The sequence below is a fragment of the Benincasa hispida genome, chromosome 7, assembly GCF_027475165.1.
Source record: "Benincasa hispida cultivar pf3 chromosome 7, pf3_genome.v1.1, whole genome shotgun sequence".
NCBI classification, from domain to species: Eukaryota; Viridiplantae; Streptophyta; class Magnoliopsida; order Cucurbitales; family Cucurbitaceae; genus Benincasa; species Benincasa hispida.
The window spans coordinates 34,014,264-34,033,405 of NC_143484.1; the positions used below are offsets into that span (position 1 = coordinate 34,014,264).

At 33.2% G+C, this 19,142-nt stretch overlaps 2 protein-coding genes across 2 annotated transcripts; both read right to left on the reverse strand.

Moving 5' to 3' along the window:
• Positions 1–279: 279 nt before the first annotated feature.
• Positions 280–633, reverse strand: LOC120081031 (uncharacterized). The gene has a single exon (XM_039035711.1). The coding sequence runs from the start codon at positions 631–633 to the stop codon at positions 280–282; it is 354 nt and encodes a 117-aa protein (XP_038891639.1).
• Positions 634–9,784: 9,151 nt separating this feature from the next.
• Positions 9,785–15,641, reverse strand: LOC120082098 (cucumisin-like). Its single transcript, XM_090315693.1, has 10 exons — positions 15,291–15,641; positions 14,574–14,662; positions 14,070–14,164; positions 13,733–13,979; positions 12,867–13,380; positions 12,256–12,359; positions 11,584–11,805; positions 11,356–11,467; positions 10,876–11,089; positions 9,785–10,499 (listed from the first exon to the last, which is right to left on the reverse strand). The coding sequence occupies exons 1-10, from the start codon at positions 15,510–15,512 to the stop codon at positions 9,967–9,969; spliced, it is 2,352 nt and encodes a 783-aa protein (XP_090171819.1). The 5' UTR covers positions 15,513–15,641; the 3' UTR covers positions 9,785–9,966.
• Positions 15,642–19,142: the final 3,501 nt, after the last annotated feature.

Below are 19,142 nucleotides of genomic sequence, written 5' to 3' on the forward strand. Positions count from 1 at the left end.
CTCAACAGTGGCAACATTTACCTCCGCTTCTCGTCCTTTTGTTTTCAAAATGGACTGAAAAACCTACAACTCATTGATAAGTATAGTCAGGTTGTATTCTATCTTGTTCATTGACGCATTAGTGTGAAATTGCAAGAAGCTCTTTGGAAGAGACTCTAGAATAAAACCGACTTGACTCCACTCATCTACGACAACTTCGTTTACCTTTGCCACATTGAAATGGACCATCATGTCTAGGACATGTTCTCTAACAGAGCTCATTCATTCATTCAGCAGTTGTTAAACATATTTGATAGCATCATGCCTTAGGGAGAATGACGGTTTTCCAAACATCCCATGTAGAGATTCCATAATCTCTTTGGCAGTATACATGCTTTTATGTTTCTTAGCCAAGACATCAAATATGCTGGCAAGAATGTAGACACGAGCTTTCTCATTTGCCTTCATCCATTTGTCATAAGCTTCCCGAACAGTTTGATTTGCATTTGAGTTAGGGATGGAAGAACACTTCTTTGTCAAAACGAACATTAAATCGTCTATCACCAGTATTGTATTCAAATTTGATTTCCATGTAACATAATTGTCCCCAGTTAATTTATCCGAAGCCAACAATTGTACTGATGAAGTAGTCATTCTGAAAAATAAACAATTTCTTTATTAGTGAATTGCTTTTAAACCCAATCATATTTTTTAGCAAAGTAATAATGTACCCAAATTTTATTAATATTACAATGATATTATAGTGAGTCAGAATAAGTGCTACCGAGGGGCAGTACTCCTTCACTAAAGCAAGACATTCTTGACTAAATACTATCTCTAGAATAACTCATGTTCCGATAGTCATTTAGCTACCGTTTTCGATCAAGAACTTACTAACACTTAGTAATTCCATAAGTGTAACCCTCCATTTTGAGACTTCAGAGGTCGGTCCCAACGATGCTATCGAATTGGAGAGTCAAGATTAGGAATGGATCTAAGAAATCCTATCCATTTATAGAGTTTGAGTTGTTCCAAATCCTATGTTACAACCCTCTAAGGGGATAGCCTGTTGGGTTTTATATCCTAAAAAATTGCAGTTTTTAAAATAATAAACATCTTCTATAATCAATATACTTGTTATTGATTTCATAAATTGTACGGAAGTCTAAATCCAATAAACTAAGACCCATGACTATTGTATGAGTACTTGAACTTTATGTGGAGACATAAGAGTGGATCAGGTTTGAGTAAATAGTCAAAATGATCTATGGTACATGAATAAGGTTGGGTACCTTATTCTGGTAACACCATTGGATGCGGCCTACTCTGTAGTTGTTATAAATAGTTGTAAAGTGCTACATACGATGTGATTCTAATTCATACATATTATGACATGAGAATTGGGGTGTCCTATGCAATGAGTTTGCATAAGATCAGGACCAAGAAATAAATCACTCTTACTTTATAACGCTATTTACTGTATAAGACTGACTATTTCACCTAGATGACCTATGTAACGACCCGACCCCCTAGGACTTAAGTTAGGCCGTTACTAAATACGTGCATGCATGGAACTCAAAATGACACTCGGTTATGGCGAAATAAATGCTAATTAAATAAGGTAAGTTCAAAAGTCTTTCATTAAATTCAAATACTAAAACAATAGTAGGGTACCCATAAATCATAAAGGACAATAAATAAGTCTGAAAAACAATTCTTAAAAGTAAGTTTTAAGCATCAAAACTAAAAGTTAAGAGGAACATGAAAAGAACTTTAAATCTTATGAGCGGAAGCGTAAAAACTAGTCCTAGTGGCTTGATCACGAATTCCGCTTGTCCATCGCCCGTGCATCTCTACCCTTACCTGAAACAACAACATGAGAAAGAATGAGTATAAAATACTCAGTAAGTAACCCCACTACTAGGGTCAGGCTGGGCATCTATGTCCTTTAGATACCCACCTCTAGTGAAACATATAAATTGCTCTAGTCCTCATGGGACACATATATACATGAAAAACTGATTTATATTCTACTGTAGTTAAATATGCCCACTATCTCTAGTAAGTCCCGTAGGACCCACAACCTCTAGTGAATTTCGAAGGAAACACAATCTCTTACATACGCATGGTTATGCATACACCTCTTTCGTATACACATAACCCACTTAATGTGTATCTCTTTCGTACACATGGTTAAGTATACACCTCTTTCGTATACACCTAACCTACTGAGTATGTACCTCTTTCGTATACACATAACCCACTGAATGTGTACCTCTTTCGTACATCTAGTTATGTATACACCTCTTTCGTATATACATAACCTATTGAGTATGTATCTCTTTCGTACACCCCAGATCCTCTCTATAAATGTAGGGATGCGTACCTCTTTCGTACTCATGGTTAGGCATACATCTCTTTCGTATACACATAACCCACTGAGTGTGTACTACTTTTGTACACCCCAGTACCCTCTAGGTATGTATCACTTTCATACATACCAGTCCTAGTACATCTATTTCATGTACTAGCGCCTTTGGACGTGCATCATTTTCATGCAGTCACATAGTCTGGAAAGGAAAAGAGATTGCATCTAACTTCATAATACATATAACATTCACCTAATCATGAATCTTCAAAAAAATCTCTTGATCAAGGTTAGGCTAGTTAACCTCAATATACGTAATTAATCTAGTATTAATGGATCCACTCTAGTACATCACTTTCATGCACTAACTCTTGTAACAATCAAACATTTGAAATTTCATAATACATCATATAACTTACACACTTTCATAATAAATCACATGAATAAGCACATCAACAAAATGCTCCAACTTTCACCTAACTTTAAGACATTTCTATAGTAGTGCCGTTTAACTCATAATTTAGGGTCATGCCCAATCGTCCTTTTAATATATTTCATAAAATTCTAATCATGCTCATACATTAAAATGCTTCAATCATATTATCACATGTTCATATATTTTATCTAAACGATCTATTAAATCTCAGAACAGTTAAAATTATCCTTGTAACCAGTCTTACCATCCTCAACATCAATAGATTAAACACAACCATATGGAATCACATACCATCTCATTCTAGCATTCAAGTGCCCATGTGCATAAATAAATAATTTGGATCTCGTAACAGAACATACTTTAATCATGTTATACTATCAATCTTTCATGTTGTTATTCTGTCATAACCTTCATTTAACATGCTAGCATACATCTAATGCCTGGCCCGTGGGCAGTTCCAGTAGTAAGATTACTTACCTTGATATTAGGTAGAACCAAAAAGCAATTGAATCTTTGTGAAATTCTTGAATCCTTAATCAAGCTTAAACATAAACCAAGTTTTAAAATTAATAGTTAAGGCCAAATTCAAAACACCAAAATATTACAAAATATTTCCAGATAACCTTACCTAAGGTGTGGTCCAATTCGAATTCACCTTCCAAACCTCCAATTTTAAGTCCAAATAATTAGCAAACCAAACTCTTCTTCATCTTGAATGAAATTCTTGAATCAACTCCCAAAACTCGCTAAAACAAACTCCAACTTCACTGAACAACACCTCAATACCTTCACAAACAAAATCGATGGATCCAGTGACGGCAAAAACGAACGACGTTTGAGTAGTGGTGGACGGAGGTCATAAAGAAGAAACTAACGTGGCGGCTTTGGGCGGTGTCGGATGAGCTCACGAACGTGAGGAAGAAAAGGAGGGTGGGGTTTTACTTTTTATAAAAAAAAACAACAATAATAATAATAAAACAAAAAAGGAAGTAAATATAATTACATTTAATTCCTTTCCATTTCAAAAGAAAATTAATTCCTGCCATTAATTTTCAATTTGAATTTCAAATTAAATAATTTCACACCAACAATTAAATTCCCACACTTACACTTGAAGTCCAAGATTCCAAAAATTCCCTCAAACTAATAACAATTACTGAAAATCCAAATAATAAAGTTATTGAAATTACATTATTACTAAAAAAATGTGCGGGGTGTTACAACCTAGGTAACTTAATCTTAATCCTGAGCTAATTATGAACTTCAGTTTATTCGGGATTGCTCTTAGATTTGCATAGTTGAGGGTTGGCTCAACAGCGGCGGCTCAATAAGACTCCCATTTCAGGGGTAAGACCGTATAGATAGATGAAGACATAGGGTGCAAGACGGAGTTCACGCCTGCCCGATTTAGGGATAGGAGAAAGGTTGTTCTCTCAAGTACTAAATCCAGATCTTGAACAAAGGGCCCCACCCTCTCACTGGATTGAGAGAGTTTGGTTTATTGATTAGATCACAAACCAATTGTTCATTTGAAGATCAGTAGGGACTTGAGGAATAAGATGTAATCTTAGGGGTAAAACAGATATTTTGTCCAACGTTTTTACGAACAACCTGTGAAGGGTCGACTTGCTGATTATGGTTAAATCATGTGGACATAATATATCTATAGTGAGAGGAGTGCAACTATGAGCTTTAGTAGAGTGACCCATTAGTTAACGAATGGAGATTAATTTGGTCTAATGAGTTTAGCCAATTAATCTCGGATCGTTGGGGCCCATGATCTGTAGGTCCGCGAGGTCCCCTTACTAGCTCATAACGGACTAGCTCTAGAATAACATGATAAGTTAATTTGAAACGTTCAAATTAGAATTAAGGGAATTAGTAATTATATGAGATATAATTACATGTTTAATTTGATAATTAAATGGAATAGGAGAATTTATATATTTAAATATATAAAGATGGATATGTGTTAAAATTTAATATTTGATATTAAATTAATTAAGTTTTATTTAATAATTAATTTATGAAATTAATTAAAATTTTTATTTTTAAAATAAAAATAGATTTTATAAAATCAAATTTTAATTTTTGAGATAAAGTTTGAAAATTAGAAAACAAAACACTTAAATGAAAAATATTGATTTTCCATCATCCATATCTTCAAGTAACTCACACAAAATGCATTCAACCTTACTTTGTCTTCTCCAAGCGTGAGCTGCAACTCATGCAACTCATTCCTTTGCATGTTGATCTACAATATAGTGAAGAGATTGGAGTGAAAAATGGGGATGCAATCTATAGAGAATTTTAGAGAAATTTCGGGATGAAGAAAGAGTTTTTCAACAAGGTTACTGTAGTGAGCTTTTCTCCTGAGCCCCTTGATTCAAGCTTATTTTGAGTCTCACAACTCAATCTAGAGCACCAAGATAGTAGTGGAGAAGATCTTGAGGTGGTCTGCAACAAGATTTGGAGAAGATAGCAGTTAGAGAAGGAGCTTTAAAGAAGTTTTACAAAAGGCATGCCTTGAAACTCACTTGTTTTTATGCAAGAACATGCTTTATATTTTGCCAAAATTAGTGAATTTAAATGCTTAGATGATGCTAGTACTTTTGCTATTGCTGATACAATCCTATATAGCCATCGTTAAATGACTAGCAAGGCCGTTTAAAGCCAACTAGCAGTCATAACATAGGAATCTCACGGTCCAAACCAATGGAAGAGACCACAGGATGTGTTGCCACATATCCTTTACCCACTTACTATGAACTACTTCCCTCATTCACCTTGATCTTGATCCATATGAACACTTTTCGAATGGAGGTCACTCCCAGGGTGTCACGAAGTGTCGTATGAATCTCACAGTGTGAACTTTTTGGGGACGTGAGAGTTGAAATTAATATATCGTATATTAGATATTACATTAAACAACTTTCCCTCATTCACCTTGATATTGACTCATGCAAACACTTTCTGAATGGAGGTCACTCCCAAGGTGACACAAAGTGTCGTATGAATCTCACGGTGTGAACTTTCTAGGAATGTGAGAGTTGAAATTAATATATCGTATATTTGAGTTTACATTGAACAACTTCCCCTCATTCACCTTGATATTGACTCATCCAAACACTTTCCGAATAGAGGTCACTCCTAGGGTGACACAAAGTGTTGCATGCATCTCATGGTATGAACTTCTTAGGACGTGAGAATCAAAATCAAAAGATTACTTTTGATTTTAGTATGAACAACTTCCCCTATTCACCATAATCTTAATTTATATAAACACTTTCCGTATGAAAGTCTTTCCGAATTAAGGTCACTCCCAAGGTGACATGAAGCGAAACATGAATCTCGATTGTGAACTCATAGGGACACGAGAGCTAAAAACAACATATCGTATATGTTATTAATCTCTCATAGAATCATTCTAATAACATAACATATATGTTATTAAATTCTCACTAAAGCTTTCTAACAACATATCATATATGTTATTAAACTCCCACTGAAGTTTTCTATTTATTTTTGGGTATATATTTACTCAGGTTTGTTCCGGCTAATTAAATAACCTAAGTCTAGGTGTTTATCCAAATATAACGTTTATATTTGGATTTAACCTACGATGTTTAGGTGATAAACCAATTTTAAAACCTCACACCGCTCATATATTGCTCATAAAACTGGTTAACAACACTCAATTATTCGGCCATAATCCTCAGGTAGGAGGTGTTCCGTAGACTGTCAACTTAAATACCCCTAGTCTTAGACAGGATTATATACCAGTTGAGTTTGTAACCAAAATTTTATAAGATAACGACATATTTAACTAATAAACAAGTGGTTAACCTACATGAGTATATAGCTTATCTTTGTTATGGATTTTAAATGTCTAACCTAATTTTATAAAAACTTATAAAACTTTAGACATGTTATATATCTATAACATACATCAGATATCTCATGATTTAATATGACACATATATTAAAACATCTGAAACCCTAAACATGCATACTATATATTATAACACCTTATAACATACTTTTAATGCATGTAACATGCTTTCTATGGCGGGATTTTAAATCTACATGGCATACTATATGCACATACAAGATTTTTTTTTTTATAACATACATCACATTAATTAAACATAAATTGATATGGTAGTTAGGTTTGGCATTTTCAAGCAAACAAAAGCCTAGGACAATGATAATACTAGTTCTGCTCATGCCATTAGGGCCTCTACTCAGGCCAAAAGAAAACAAGAAGCTACTTCCAACATTCCCTCTATGCCTTTAGATGGTGTTTCCTTCCACTTTGAGGAATGTGCCAGCTTGTGGAAGTATGTTATTAAGCGTAATATTGTGGATGAAAAAGAATTATCTTATCGTACTCAAGAATGTGTTGAGCTTATGGAGTTGATTCATGCTGTTGGACTTGAGCATACTATTTTGAACCTAGGACCCTACTATCCACAACTTGTTTTTGAGTTTATTGTGAATTTTCTCTTTGGTTTTGCAGATTCAGCTAGCCAAATCACAGAGGGTGCATATTAGGTGTTATCCATTTGTTTTCTCTGTTTCTTTGATTAATCAATTTTTGCATCGAAATGTGCCTGAAAATGTGAAGGAACAACATCCTTCCCTCAAAGATTTTGTGTTTGAACTGACTGAAGGAGCCCATTCTACATGGCCATGATAGGATCAATTGCCTATTGCCGTTTTAAGTGTTAAATATGCCCTCTTGCACATGATTGTCATTTATAATTGGCGTCTCTCTTCTCACAAATAGGGCTTATCCATTGGTCTTGCAACCTTGCTGTATCAGATAGGGACTCAAGCTTAGTTCAATTATGATGTGTTTGTACTACACCAAATTAAAAGGCATATTTGGTCCATAACCCTTAAATTGCCTATTTGTTTTCCTTGCCTTATTTTCAATATTCCACTGTCCTAGAAGCTTGATCTTCTTTCTCCTACAAAACTTGTTGGGCCCTCTCCAGGTCTCTTCTCCATCAACCTAAAGCTTCTGCAGGGACACCATGTTCCTGACCTGCACACTACCATAATGACTCATCATTTTCATGGTTCAAGTAAAGCTTTAATTGAGTCTTCTTTTGGTGGCCATATCCTTCATCTACTATCAAATGAATCTTGTGACCTTGAATCCGTGAAGCACAAACTTTAGGAGAAAAAGACTAAGGTTGATGAGGTTTTACAGATTATGCAGTCTGTTTTGTCTAGGGATGGAAGAGTTTATTCTTCTCAATCGAAGAGTTGATTTTTTTTTTACAATCAGAAAGAGGGAGTGTTTGGTTGTGGTTGTTGGGTTTAGTATTGCTTCTGGTTTTTTTATTTTATATTTTGTTAAATCTGATCTAGTGTTTCGGTTGGTGCTGCTCTAGACTTATGGTTTATGGTTTGATTCTGCTCTGGACTTATGATTTATGATTTGAATTGCTCTGAAAGCTCTTGTTGTTAGGGCTTGTTTTGTGTTGTTACCAATGATGTTATCTTTTTTTTTTTTTTTTTTTTTTTTTTTTGATGATTGGTTGTCTACTTTTGTTCTGACATAAAAAAAAAAAAGCCAAAGACGGAGGTTGTTGGAGAATTTTTTAGTTGACTTTATATTTTTTAAGGCAGTGGTTTATGCAGATGTCTCAAATGAAGTCTTAACATATGTCTATGACATCAGAGCATCTTCCTACAAAATATTTTCCTTATTTGGAAATATTCGGATGTAATATTTTGTTCGGTATTTCTCCGTTATCGAAGTATGACTTTTTTTATTCCAAATGGGGATTTGTTTCCTTTCTTGAATTCAACTACTTAAAGAGAATTATATTGTCCATTTAGGTAAGCTGCGTATTTTATTAAGCAAGACAATTTCTGTTCGACGGTCGATTTGTTCTACATTGTGTTCTTGCTCCTTAATCATTATTCCGCTGTGCAAGTTCTTCATCCCTTGAAGTGCAACATTTTGAAGCTAAGTCATTGCTGCCAGAGAAGGGATTATCAATCTTAGGGGGTGCCTAAGATTCTTCCTCGGAGAAGGAGTTCTCCATCTTAGGAGGATTCTAAGATTCATAAGTGAAGGGAGTTTGGAGACTTTAGGAAAGATATCATCGTGAGAGGAGTTTCACTCATTGTTAGAATTTGAGATGGATAACACTAATATTATCAAACTTAAGGGAAGCCTAGGTACATTTGAGAGGGAGTCTCACATCCGTGCGAAGCCTAGATGATCAAGTCACTGTAGTGATATGTATTACAGATAAGTACTGTATTGTAAACTGTTTAACTCTTTAATATTAGTGAATTATCTTTCCTAAGCATACTGCCTCTCTAACATAGGTGGTTCATCACCGAACTGGGTTACTAACTTTTGTGTATCTTTATTTGCTTACTTGATATTAGTATTTTTGTTGTTTCAGTGGTTGTCAGGGCTTTCTATTTGACATCCATATATCAAGTGATGAGTCATCCTATCGCCTTTTAATCCACCCTACCCTATTTATTGTGCTCTCTCTCTCTCTCTATATGTTGGTATACTTGTTGAGCATTAAACTCAAATTATCAGGTTTTTGGGCAGTATTTAGTAGACATTTGGAACGTCAAACGATATCCAAATTAAATGTGTGACCTATGGATTTTGATACTCCGGATGTGTGCTTTCTGATGGTTCAAGTCACAAGTCGTTTGGTGTTTGCTATGGAAAGTTATGCTAATTTGAGTAACGAAGGGTCAAGAATTACTGCAACTTTTGAAATTCTGTCTTAATTATTGTAATCTTTTTCATTTGCTTTTATTAGTGATTTATTGAAGGAATTCAGGGAGACACTTTGTGAGACTATATATAGTGGTATTGTAATCTTTGCCAAGACAAGGTTGAGAAAGAAATCGATAGAAGTTTGAGTATTAGTGTCCATACTTTATTCTTTCTCTCTTCAATAAAAAGCTCCACCACTCAAATAATTTTATTTTGTTCAATTCCCTTATACCACAATAACAATATAATAATAATAAATAAATAACTTACAAAGACAGGAAAACAAAGTTACATTTTGCACAGCAAATTGATTTACAATGCATGACATTAACATAAATTCTTATTCTCTTTACCCTTTTAACATGTAAAGAATGGCAAATAAAGTTTCAAACTTTTGAATAAAAATACAAACTAAAATTAAACTGTGTCCACAACAAATACTGTGATGGGACTTCTCACATTGTGATAACCATCGCTCCACACCAAAGAAGCAGAGACTATGCTTTGACTAACAGATCCACGAATTGTCAATGTGAAGGATTTCTTCTGTCCAATGGCATTGAATGACAGAACCGAAGGGTTCACTGTGATTGTAAGGCCTCGTGGGGCGCCAACAACCTTAGCTCTATATGTTGAAACTTTCGAGCCAACGTTTGTGACAGTTCTTCTGAAGAATTGGTTGAAGGAGTGTGGACTAGTGGAAGAAAGAGCAAAGGAAGGATAGTTTAGATCCCAAATTCGGCCGGAGTTGGCGCGACTACAAGCACTGTTGTCGCCTGAGAGGCGGCGAACCATGGCGGTGGTGTAACCTTGGCCACACAAGAATCTAACGTAGTCGCTTTCGTATGCGTCGTACAACAACCCTGGATGTACCGCTTTGAGTGGGTTGATATGGCCTGCACCATATGCAAACTCTACTTGGGGATTGAGCTTGGCATTCATGGGAGTAGCTGAAGAAAATAATGGATTTACACAAGTATGTTAAAAGTGGCAAATTTCGATGCCAAAATTATTTAATAATTGCGGGAAAAAAAACTAAAAACCAATAATTGCACCCATCTACGTGACAAATCTTTTAGTTTTCTTAATGTGTGCATCTCATGTGCATTTTGTTTAGAGTTGGCGCCATAATGATTGGTGCATCTCGAGATGCACCCAAATATTACTATATTTTTAAAGACAAATAAGAAAGAATTGCCATATGATAGACTATAATTAAACAATTTGACAACGAGATGCACAAAGATAAAGTGTTATTTGAGATGTACTAAGTATTTTTCTTTTTTGAATAGTATTATTTGGTTAAATGCGTTGCTGGTCGATTACCTGTTGTCATGAGAGCTGATTTAATGGCAGCGGGAGACCATGTGGGATGGAATGTTTTCACATAAACAGCAGCTGCAGTGGCATGTGGGCAAGACATCGACGTCCCCGAAATTATATTATAGAGCGTCGTCCTTGGATCTCTAACTCCGCTGGAGACCGTTGCAATCGGAGACCATGCAGCAAGAATTTCAACTCCTGGGGCGGTCAAATCCGGCTGCATGAATGTACAATTTACAAAAACTAACGATCTTAGCAAACTGTGACCAATATATATGAAGAGAAAAATAGTCCATGCACTTCAATCGATAATCATTTCGTTTTTCTAAGTGAAATTTTCTAAAATGACTTTTTTTAGTTTTTATAAATTTATTTTTGTTTTTAAAATTGGATTTAAAATTCAAATATTTCTTCCAGAAATATGAAAACCATATTAAAAAAAAGGAAAAACGAAATGGTTAATCAAACGGGATGTTAACTAACCTTGAGAATGTCGTAGGTTTCAGGGTTGGGACCTCTAGAGGAGAAAGAAACTATCCAAGGAGCAGATGTATCATTCACTGCATTACTCTTGAAAATGGTTGCAGTTGGAAATCTGTCGATTGAAAAATGATATGAAGCAATGTCAATATCAAAACATGTAGTGATCTACCAAGGATTTAAATATATTGAGATGTTAAATGTATAAAAGTGCGTGTTGTCGAAACGTACTTGTTCTGATCCATGTAGGTTTTGACATTGTCACCGGCCACAGTGCCGAGGTAGGAGGAAGGCAAGGGATAGGATCTTGCATTATCCTTCACTCCAGCATCATTCATAATAACACCCATTGCGCCATTCAAGGAAGCAAATGTTGCAGGAGCCAATACAGAGTCACAAAGAACGATTTTTCCCTTCACCAAGTTGCGATCCACTGAGTTTTTGGAGCAAAATCTAATTTGAATGATGAGTGAAAATAATGTTAGTAAAAGCAAACCCCAAAACTAGTTCTCGTTGATTAGTTATATTTGATATTGAGATGCCTTGAATTTGTTATCTGGTATATTGATCAACCTAGTTTAGAGGCAAACCTAAGACAAATTCGTAATTGGCATTATTTATGATCCTATCGATCCCTTCTTCCTTTTGTGCATTGTTAAAGAAAACAATTATGACCTTAGGATTTAGAGAAGTGCACTGTATAAACTCTTGTTATATAATTTGTAACATTCTCTTGAATAAAATTACTCTTTTTTGGTCTGGTAGACGTAGATAACACACTGTTAATGAATTACGTAAATTTATTCGTTGATTCTCTATTATTTTTACTATATTATTTAATTATCCTTTACGTAACATTTGGAATAGTAGATTTATAATATTTTGGTGCCCAATTTGGCTTACCTGGAGCTGGAGCCAGTAAATCCTCCAGAGATATTTGGTGCATTTCCAGCATAAATTAGGGGATATTGTTTTCCTTTAAGATCAAATGTGTTAATCGTATATCCCTGCACCCAAAATTTACTTTGTTATTAATTATCGAAATTAATTGTTGAGATTGCAGACCTGATCTAAACGTTATTTCGAAATAAGAAATTTGTTATACTATGTTAAAGTGTGTATGTAATTAAATTTACAACCTAACTTGATATCAAAACGTAAGGTCTTATGTTAAGTTGAAACTCCTATAGTATCATTTTTTCTCTAATTAATATTGGGTTTCACTTGTTGGGTATTTTATAAATAGGAATATTAAATTGTTGATATAATTAAATTTATCATAACCTATTAACTTAAGTAATAAGAATATAACATCTCAATTGAATTTAATAAAGAGGTTAGAGGAAATAGGTTCAATAATTTATGTGGCTATCTACTTACGATTTAATATTTTTAGTCACTCAAATATTGCACAGCCAGACTAAAATCTACTCTAGTTTACGTGGACAATAGGATGATATTATTTTGTGTTGCTTCATGAGGTTATTATGGAGAAAAGAAAAAGAAAATGGCACCTGATAAATATTCTTGTTGCCAAGCTGAACATTTGACACCAACTTTCTGTCAATGGAGCTTGCAGCCACAGAAAGAGACCATGGAGAGAAATTTCTGATGGTGAAGTAGTCAGGGCCATCATTTCCAGCAGAGTTGGAGGTCAATATTCCATGCTTCATGGAGTGGAAAGCTCCAATGGCAATTGAATCATTGAAGTAATACTTGGGTTTGTTCCCTCCAACCGAAAGAGATATGATATCAACACCGTCGGCAATTGCATCGTCGAATGCTGCAAGAATGTCGGCATCGTAGCACCCATCGGACCAACATATCTTGTACACAGCGATGCGTGCAGAGGGAACCCCTCCTCTAGCTGTGCCGAGCGCAAGACCGTATAAACTTGCTTGATTCACGAGACCACCCGCCACCGTCGATGCAGTGTGTGTCCCGTGGCCGTCTGAATCTCTTGGACTTCTAATGTCTCCCGGAGGAAAAAAGTTGTCGCCACGATATGCTCGAGCTCCAATGATTTTTCTAACAATTAAGTTCACAACATTTTCAATTAGTCATTATTCTAAGTTTTCAAAATATATCTTTTAATTTTTAATGTTCGAATCATTTCTCAAAATTTCAGTTTTTAATGCATTTTTTACATATTCATGGAGTTGAACATACTCTATAACACATTAGCTACACATAGAATAAAACAAAGAAATTTATTATAAAACTCATTATATTTTATAGAACTTAACACGTAGTGAGTCGTTGGTTCAAAATTATTCATTCTTAATAGAAAGGAACCATTAAAACATGTTGGTTTAGTCAACCTTATAATAAATTGATTTTCTAATTGCTTAGAAGCAATTTTTTTTCTTAAAATGTTTACCTGTTGCAACGAAAGTTTGCAGAGGTTTGACAAGCACCCTTCCATTTAGCGGGTGGAGGGCCATAACCTACGTCACTAAAGCTGGGAGACTCTGGCCAAATTCCGGAGTCCAAAACTCCGACCACTATGTTGCTTTCAACTTGTTTTACACGAGGAACATTTTTAGTAAATCCCATGAAATCCCATGATCTTGTCGTATGTAGATGTTTCTTTTCATTTGGAAACACAGAGACAACACCCTCCTTAGCTGAAAATATATGTCCAAAAATTTATTATATACATAGAAAATAACTTTGAGGGCTAATTAAATTAAATGTTGGAATGATCATATATTTACCAGAAATCTTTTGAGCTTCTTCTTCAGTGAGCTTCACCACGAATCCATTGAAACTTCTCTTGTAGCTATGGAGTAGAGCATCTGGAGCAAATGTGCTGAAAAACATTCAAAAAAAAAATTGAGTAATTAACTACATAAGTTAATTAAATAATGGGTAATTGCAATGTAGCACTTTTAGTGATAATAACTAACTGTATAATAACATTTTTAAAAAATTACAAATATATTGATAGACTTCTTTTGCTGATAGACTCTTACCAATGATATGATCAATCACTGATAGATTCTATCAGCAATATGGTCTATCACTTATAAACTATATAAATTTTGACATATTTGTAATTTTTTTTACATTATGCTATATTTATTAATACTTTGAACTTGATTGCTATATTTGTAACTATCCTTTAATTAACTAATTAGTGTATGTTTTCATGGTAATTAAGTAAAAACTTAATTAATTAATTTTTAATTGTGAAAAAAACAATGAATGTATATGAACACCTGCCAACTACTTCTTCCAACATTCTCATGTGATGCGAAGGAGTGGAAGCTGAATCCTCTGGCTTGTTCCCCAAGTACACAATATAAATCTGCAAGGTTCATTTTACATTTATATTTAAGTACAAAATTAAAAGAAAACAATGTCATTCTTTGTGTCTAGCTAGGGTGGAGCTAGAAGTTTATTTATTGCCTATTGTTAAATCAAGACAAATTCAATATTAATATCATCTAACACTCTCTTATATATAATTTTCCAATTCTATAAATTTAGGTCCTATTTGATAATTATTTGTAGTTTATGGTTTTTTGTGTCTGAAAATTATATATATTTTTTTAATGGGTTTCATCTTTGATTCATTTGAATACTTAATCAAATTTCAAAACAAAAACAAATTTTGAAATACTATACTTTGTTTATATTTTTCAAAAAATTTTCTTTGATTTTGAAAACATACCACTCTTAAAAATTCGATGAGAAACCAAAAAATAATAATAATAATAACAATAATAATAATTATAATAGGTGTTAGTAATATTTTTATAGGTTTGATTCTGAAAAATTAAAAGATTATCAAATTGGGCTTTCATCATCAATCAATAAAAATGAAAATCCCTAACTTATTCGCCTTCTTGTTCCCAAAAAAGAAAGAAAGAAAAAGAAAAAAAAAATAAAATCATATGTTTCATGATATTTAAGTCGGATGATATCGTATTTACCTTTCGACCATCATTGTCAGAATCCAAGCTAGAAGCGAGCAGACTAGTGAAGAGGCCAAATAATACGACGAGCTTGAAGATAAGGGAAGAAGACATACTTCTACTAATCATTGTTATGTATGACAAAGCATAAGAAGTAATTTGAGAAATGAATAGGAACATCCTTTTATACCAAAAAAAATAAAAGTTATCTCTCCAACCATTGAACATTCTGAGAATCATCTTCCAAAGTCTTTGTTTATAAGAAAAATGATAAACATATAAAAAAATCCATGGTCTAGCAACTGACCCTTTCAAGCCCTTTTGCTTCAAACAATTATTCAACTTAATTCTAGACTTGGATGAATAAAAGAAGTCCTAAAGAATACAAAATAAGAAGCACGAAATTGCACGTTAGAACTTTGTTATAATTTAGGTTTGAATTAGTCGAAATATGCATCAAATTGTAATCATTTGGCATGTGGATATCTTCTTTGAAGCCCTGATTTCCGCGTTTGATGGCTTCATAATCACACATTATCTCTCTTTGTAGCAGCTTGACTTGAAAATAAAGGAAGACAGAAACAAAAAAAACAATGGCACTTAGTGAAAGTCAGAGAGAGAATATGGAGGCCACATTCATGGTTGATCCAATCCCAATACTTGACTTATTTAACAATTCCTTTCACATTACAAGTTGAAGATTATATTGAGGCTATCTAAATTATATACCACATGACTTATCACATTAAGAATCTTGCCACCTATTTCATTCGACGTGTTCCGGGCGAGGGGTTGCCCTAGTCGAGATTGACGTTTGGAGAACGAGAAAGCACGCTGATCTGCTTCAATCTAGGAAAAAAAGCTCGATCAACCACCTAACTTGGTGCAGGCATAGATCTTCATACGGGACGAATCTAGGATGACTTTCTCGTTCCTGCTCCCTTTTTCATTTTCCTTATCCATACGAAATTTCCTATTTAAAAAATGAACATTTAAGGCCCGTTTGGTAACCATTTGTTTTCTACATTTTTTAAATAGGAAATTTCGTATGGATAAGGAAAATGAAAAAGGGAGTAGGAACGAGAAAGCCATCCTAGACTCGTTTGGAGATCTATGACTTCAATTTTCTCCATTTTTTTTAGTTTTTTTTTCTTTTAAATAATCAATTGACTTAAATAGCTACTATTCAAAAGAATAGAATTAAATACCTAAATTTCTCACTAATTTTAATGATTAATTCCACATGAACAACTTGAACTTAAAGTGAAATTACTCAATTTTTCTCATGGAAGTAATTACCTATCAAGTTATTCATATATAATAATCTAAATTTTAGTATTTAATTCAAACATAATACCCATGATTTTGGTCATTGAACAATAAAACTTAAATTTTAAATATAATATTTATGGGGTAGTTGCAAATATAGCAATCAGATTCAAAGTATTAGCAGATATATCACAATACAAAAGAATTCGCAGATATAATAGATAGAGCGAAATTTAAATCTTGATCTTAGAATCTATTAGTGATAAACCTTATTGCTAATAAGAGTCTAGCTATCAATAATATAATCTATCACTAATAGATTTTGCTATATTTTCAATTGTTTAAAAATGTTGCTATACATTTAATTATTAATACTAAAAGTGCTATCCATTACAATAACCCTATATAATAATACTGACATAACTATAATTATTATAATAAACTTAAAGAAAAGTTAAACAGGGTGGAATATATTCTCCATCCCCGTCTTTATTTATCTTTTGGAAAATTTTTCCGTCACTCCCTCTCCCGTTAAGGGTATGTACAAGGTCCTTAGGAGGAAAATGAATATATCCCGTAAACCCTTTTTTAACATACTTACACATAAAATTCTTTTGAACAATATACTAGAGGTCGAAGGATTAGGATGCGCCACTACTACAAAATCTATATTACTTAACACTTGTAGTTTTTAATTACTTGACGTTTCTTTGGAAAAAACATCAAGTAATGATCTTTTAGAAAAGAAAATGTCAAGTAAAATGGTTAAAAAAGCAGAGATTGACGAAATGTTTAGGATATTTTCACGTGAACCATTACTTGACACGTTTTTCGTGTCAAGTAAAATATAAAAAATAATTGACTTGTTAGTTTATTGAATTAAATTAATGCTATGTAAAAGTCAAATAAGATACTTCTTATTCATTAAATAAATAATTTGTATTACCAAAATTACAAATTACAAGATGAAGCAGATTTAGGACAATAAATCCAACACTACCAACAATTATACAACTCCTTCACACCAACTACTACATACAACTCCTGCAAGCTGCCAACTACACAATTCCAAAATTTCAATCACATGTAGTTAAATTATCAGCAATAAACTATCTCTTGAAACAAGTAACATACATATAAACTTTCTGTCAAATAAGAATTTTATAACGATAATGTATCCACAAACATAACAACACAAACAAATGAACCAAGTAATTTTCATTAATCAACCAATAAAATAACTTTTCTACAAATACTTAGTATCTTTGAAAGTGAATCCTATAAGGTCTATCTTTCTCAAACTTGGCATAATATTACAGATCCCTAAACCTAATAAAATAAACTACTGATGTATTGTTAAAATAAATATATATCATATGTAGCGTCTAATAAAGTTACAATACACAATTTTTAGAGTTATCAACATAATACATTTAACCTACTCCTCAATATATAAAAACATAAATAAATAAACTCCAACGATAGATTTTATGAAATCGAAATAGAGTACATAGCAAATACAATTAACGTTTCTAGTATTCTTAAGAGAGCAAAACAACTAAGGGGGTGCTTGACTCATGGGTTTGGAATTATGGTGGTTTGGCTTTTGAAGTCGAGCCCATTTATTTGGCCATTGGAATAAAATTTTCAAGATTAAAAAATCGAACCCATGAGTCTAGAATATGTTATTAATGAATGCCATGAGTTTGGGAAAAATTTTCCCTCATCTTCTACTTCTTATAAATATTGGGCAATGATTATTGACAACAACCATCATTCGACTTTTGTGATCAATGATCAATCGTCAATGACCAACCATCATGATCCTTGATTACCAACCGTCTTGACCGTTGCGACCGTCATAATCGTCATTGATCAACCTCTATGATTTTTTTTTTCCCTTTCTTCCCTTCTTTTTCTTTGGATTTCTCATTCCTTTTTGTTGGGGGTAATGGATAAACAAAATTCATTTATTTAATAAAATAAGTAGTTATTTAATTTGACATTTAGACTTGTATAACTCAATTCAATAAACTAAGATCTAAGGTTATTCTATGTAACTTGAACGATATATGGTTGACATACAAGTGGATCATGTTCAAGTAATAACCTAAAAGGTTTGTAGTATATAGATAAGGTTAAGTACCTTATCCTGGTAACACTATGGATATGACTAACTTAATCATATAGCTTTGTTTTTATATTATAAAAACTAAATTGTTTCTATAAAGGTAACTAACTCATTGTCATTCTTACACTATTATCACGGAAATTAATAGATCAAATCAAATAATTTAGAAATATAACAGAAAAAGCTAATATAAATTTCACGTTAAAATAAATAGATCAAATGTTTCATTCAAAATTATTATAAAAATTGATCTATATAATATATTAGAGATTATACATTTCACAAAACCACCAATATAAAAAAGAGAAAAAAATCAAATTACCCAAACCCTAAACACAGGTTTCAAAACTCCAACCTTCCAAACTTTGCACTCCAAAAACATTTATTTGTAATTTCCATGCTTTAGAACCTCCTCAAATAAGACCCTAAACATTTTGTTCCCAAACTTTTGATTATGAACATGTGCCCCA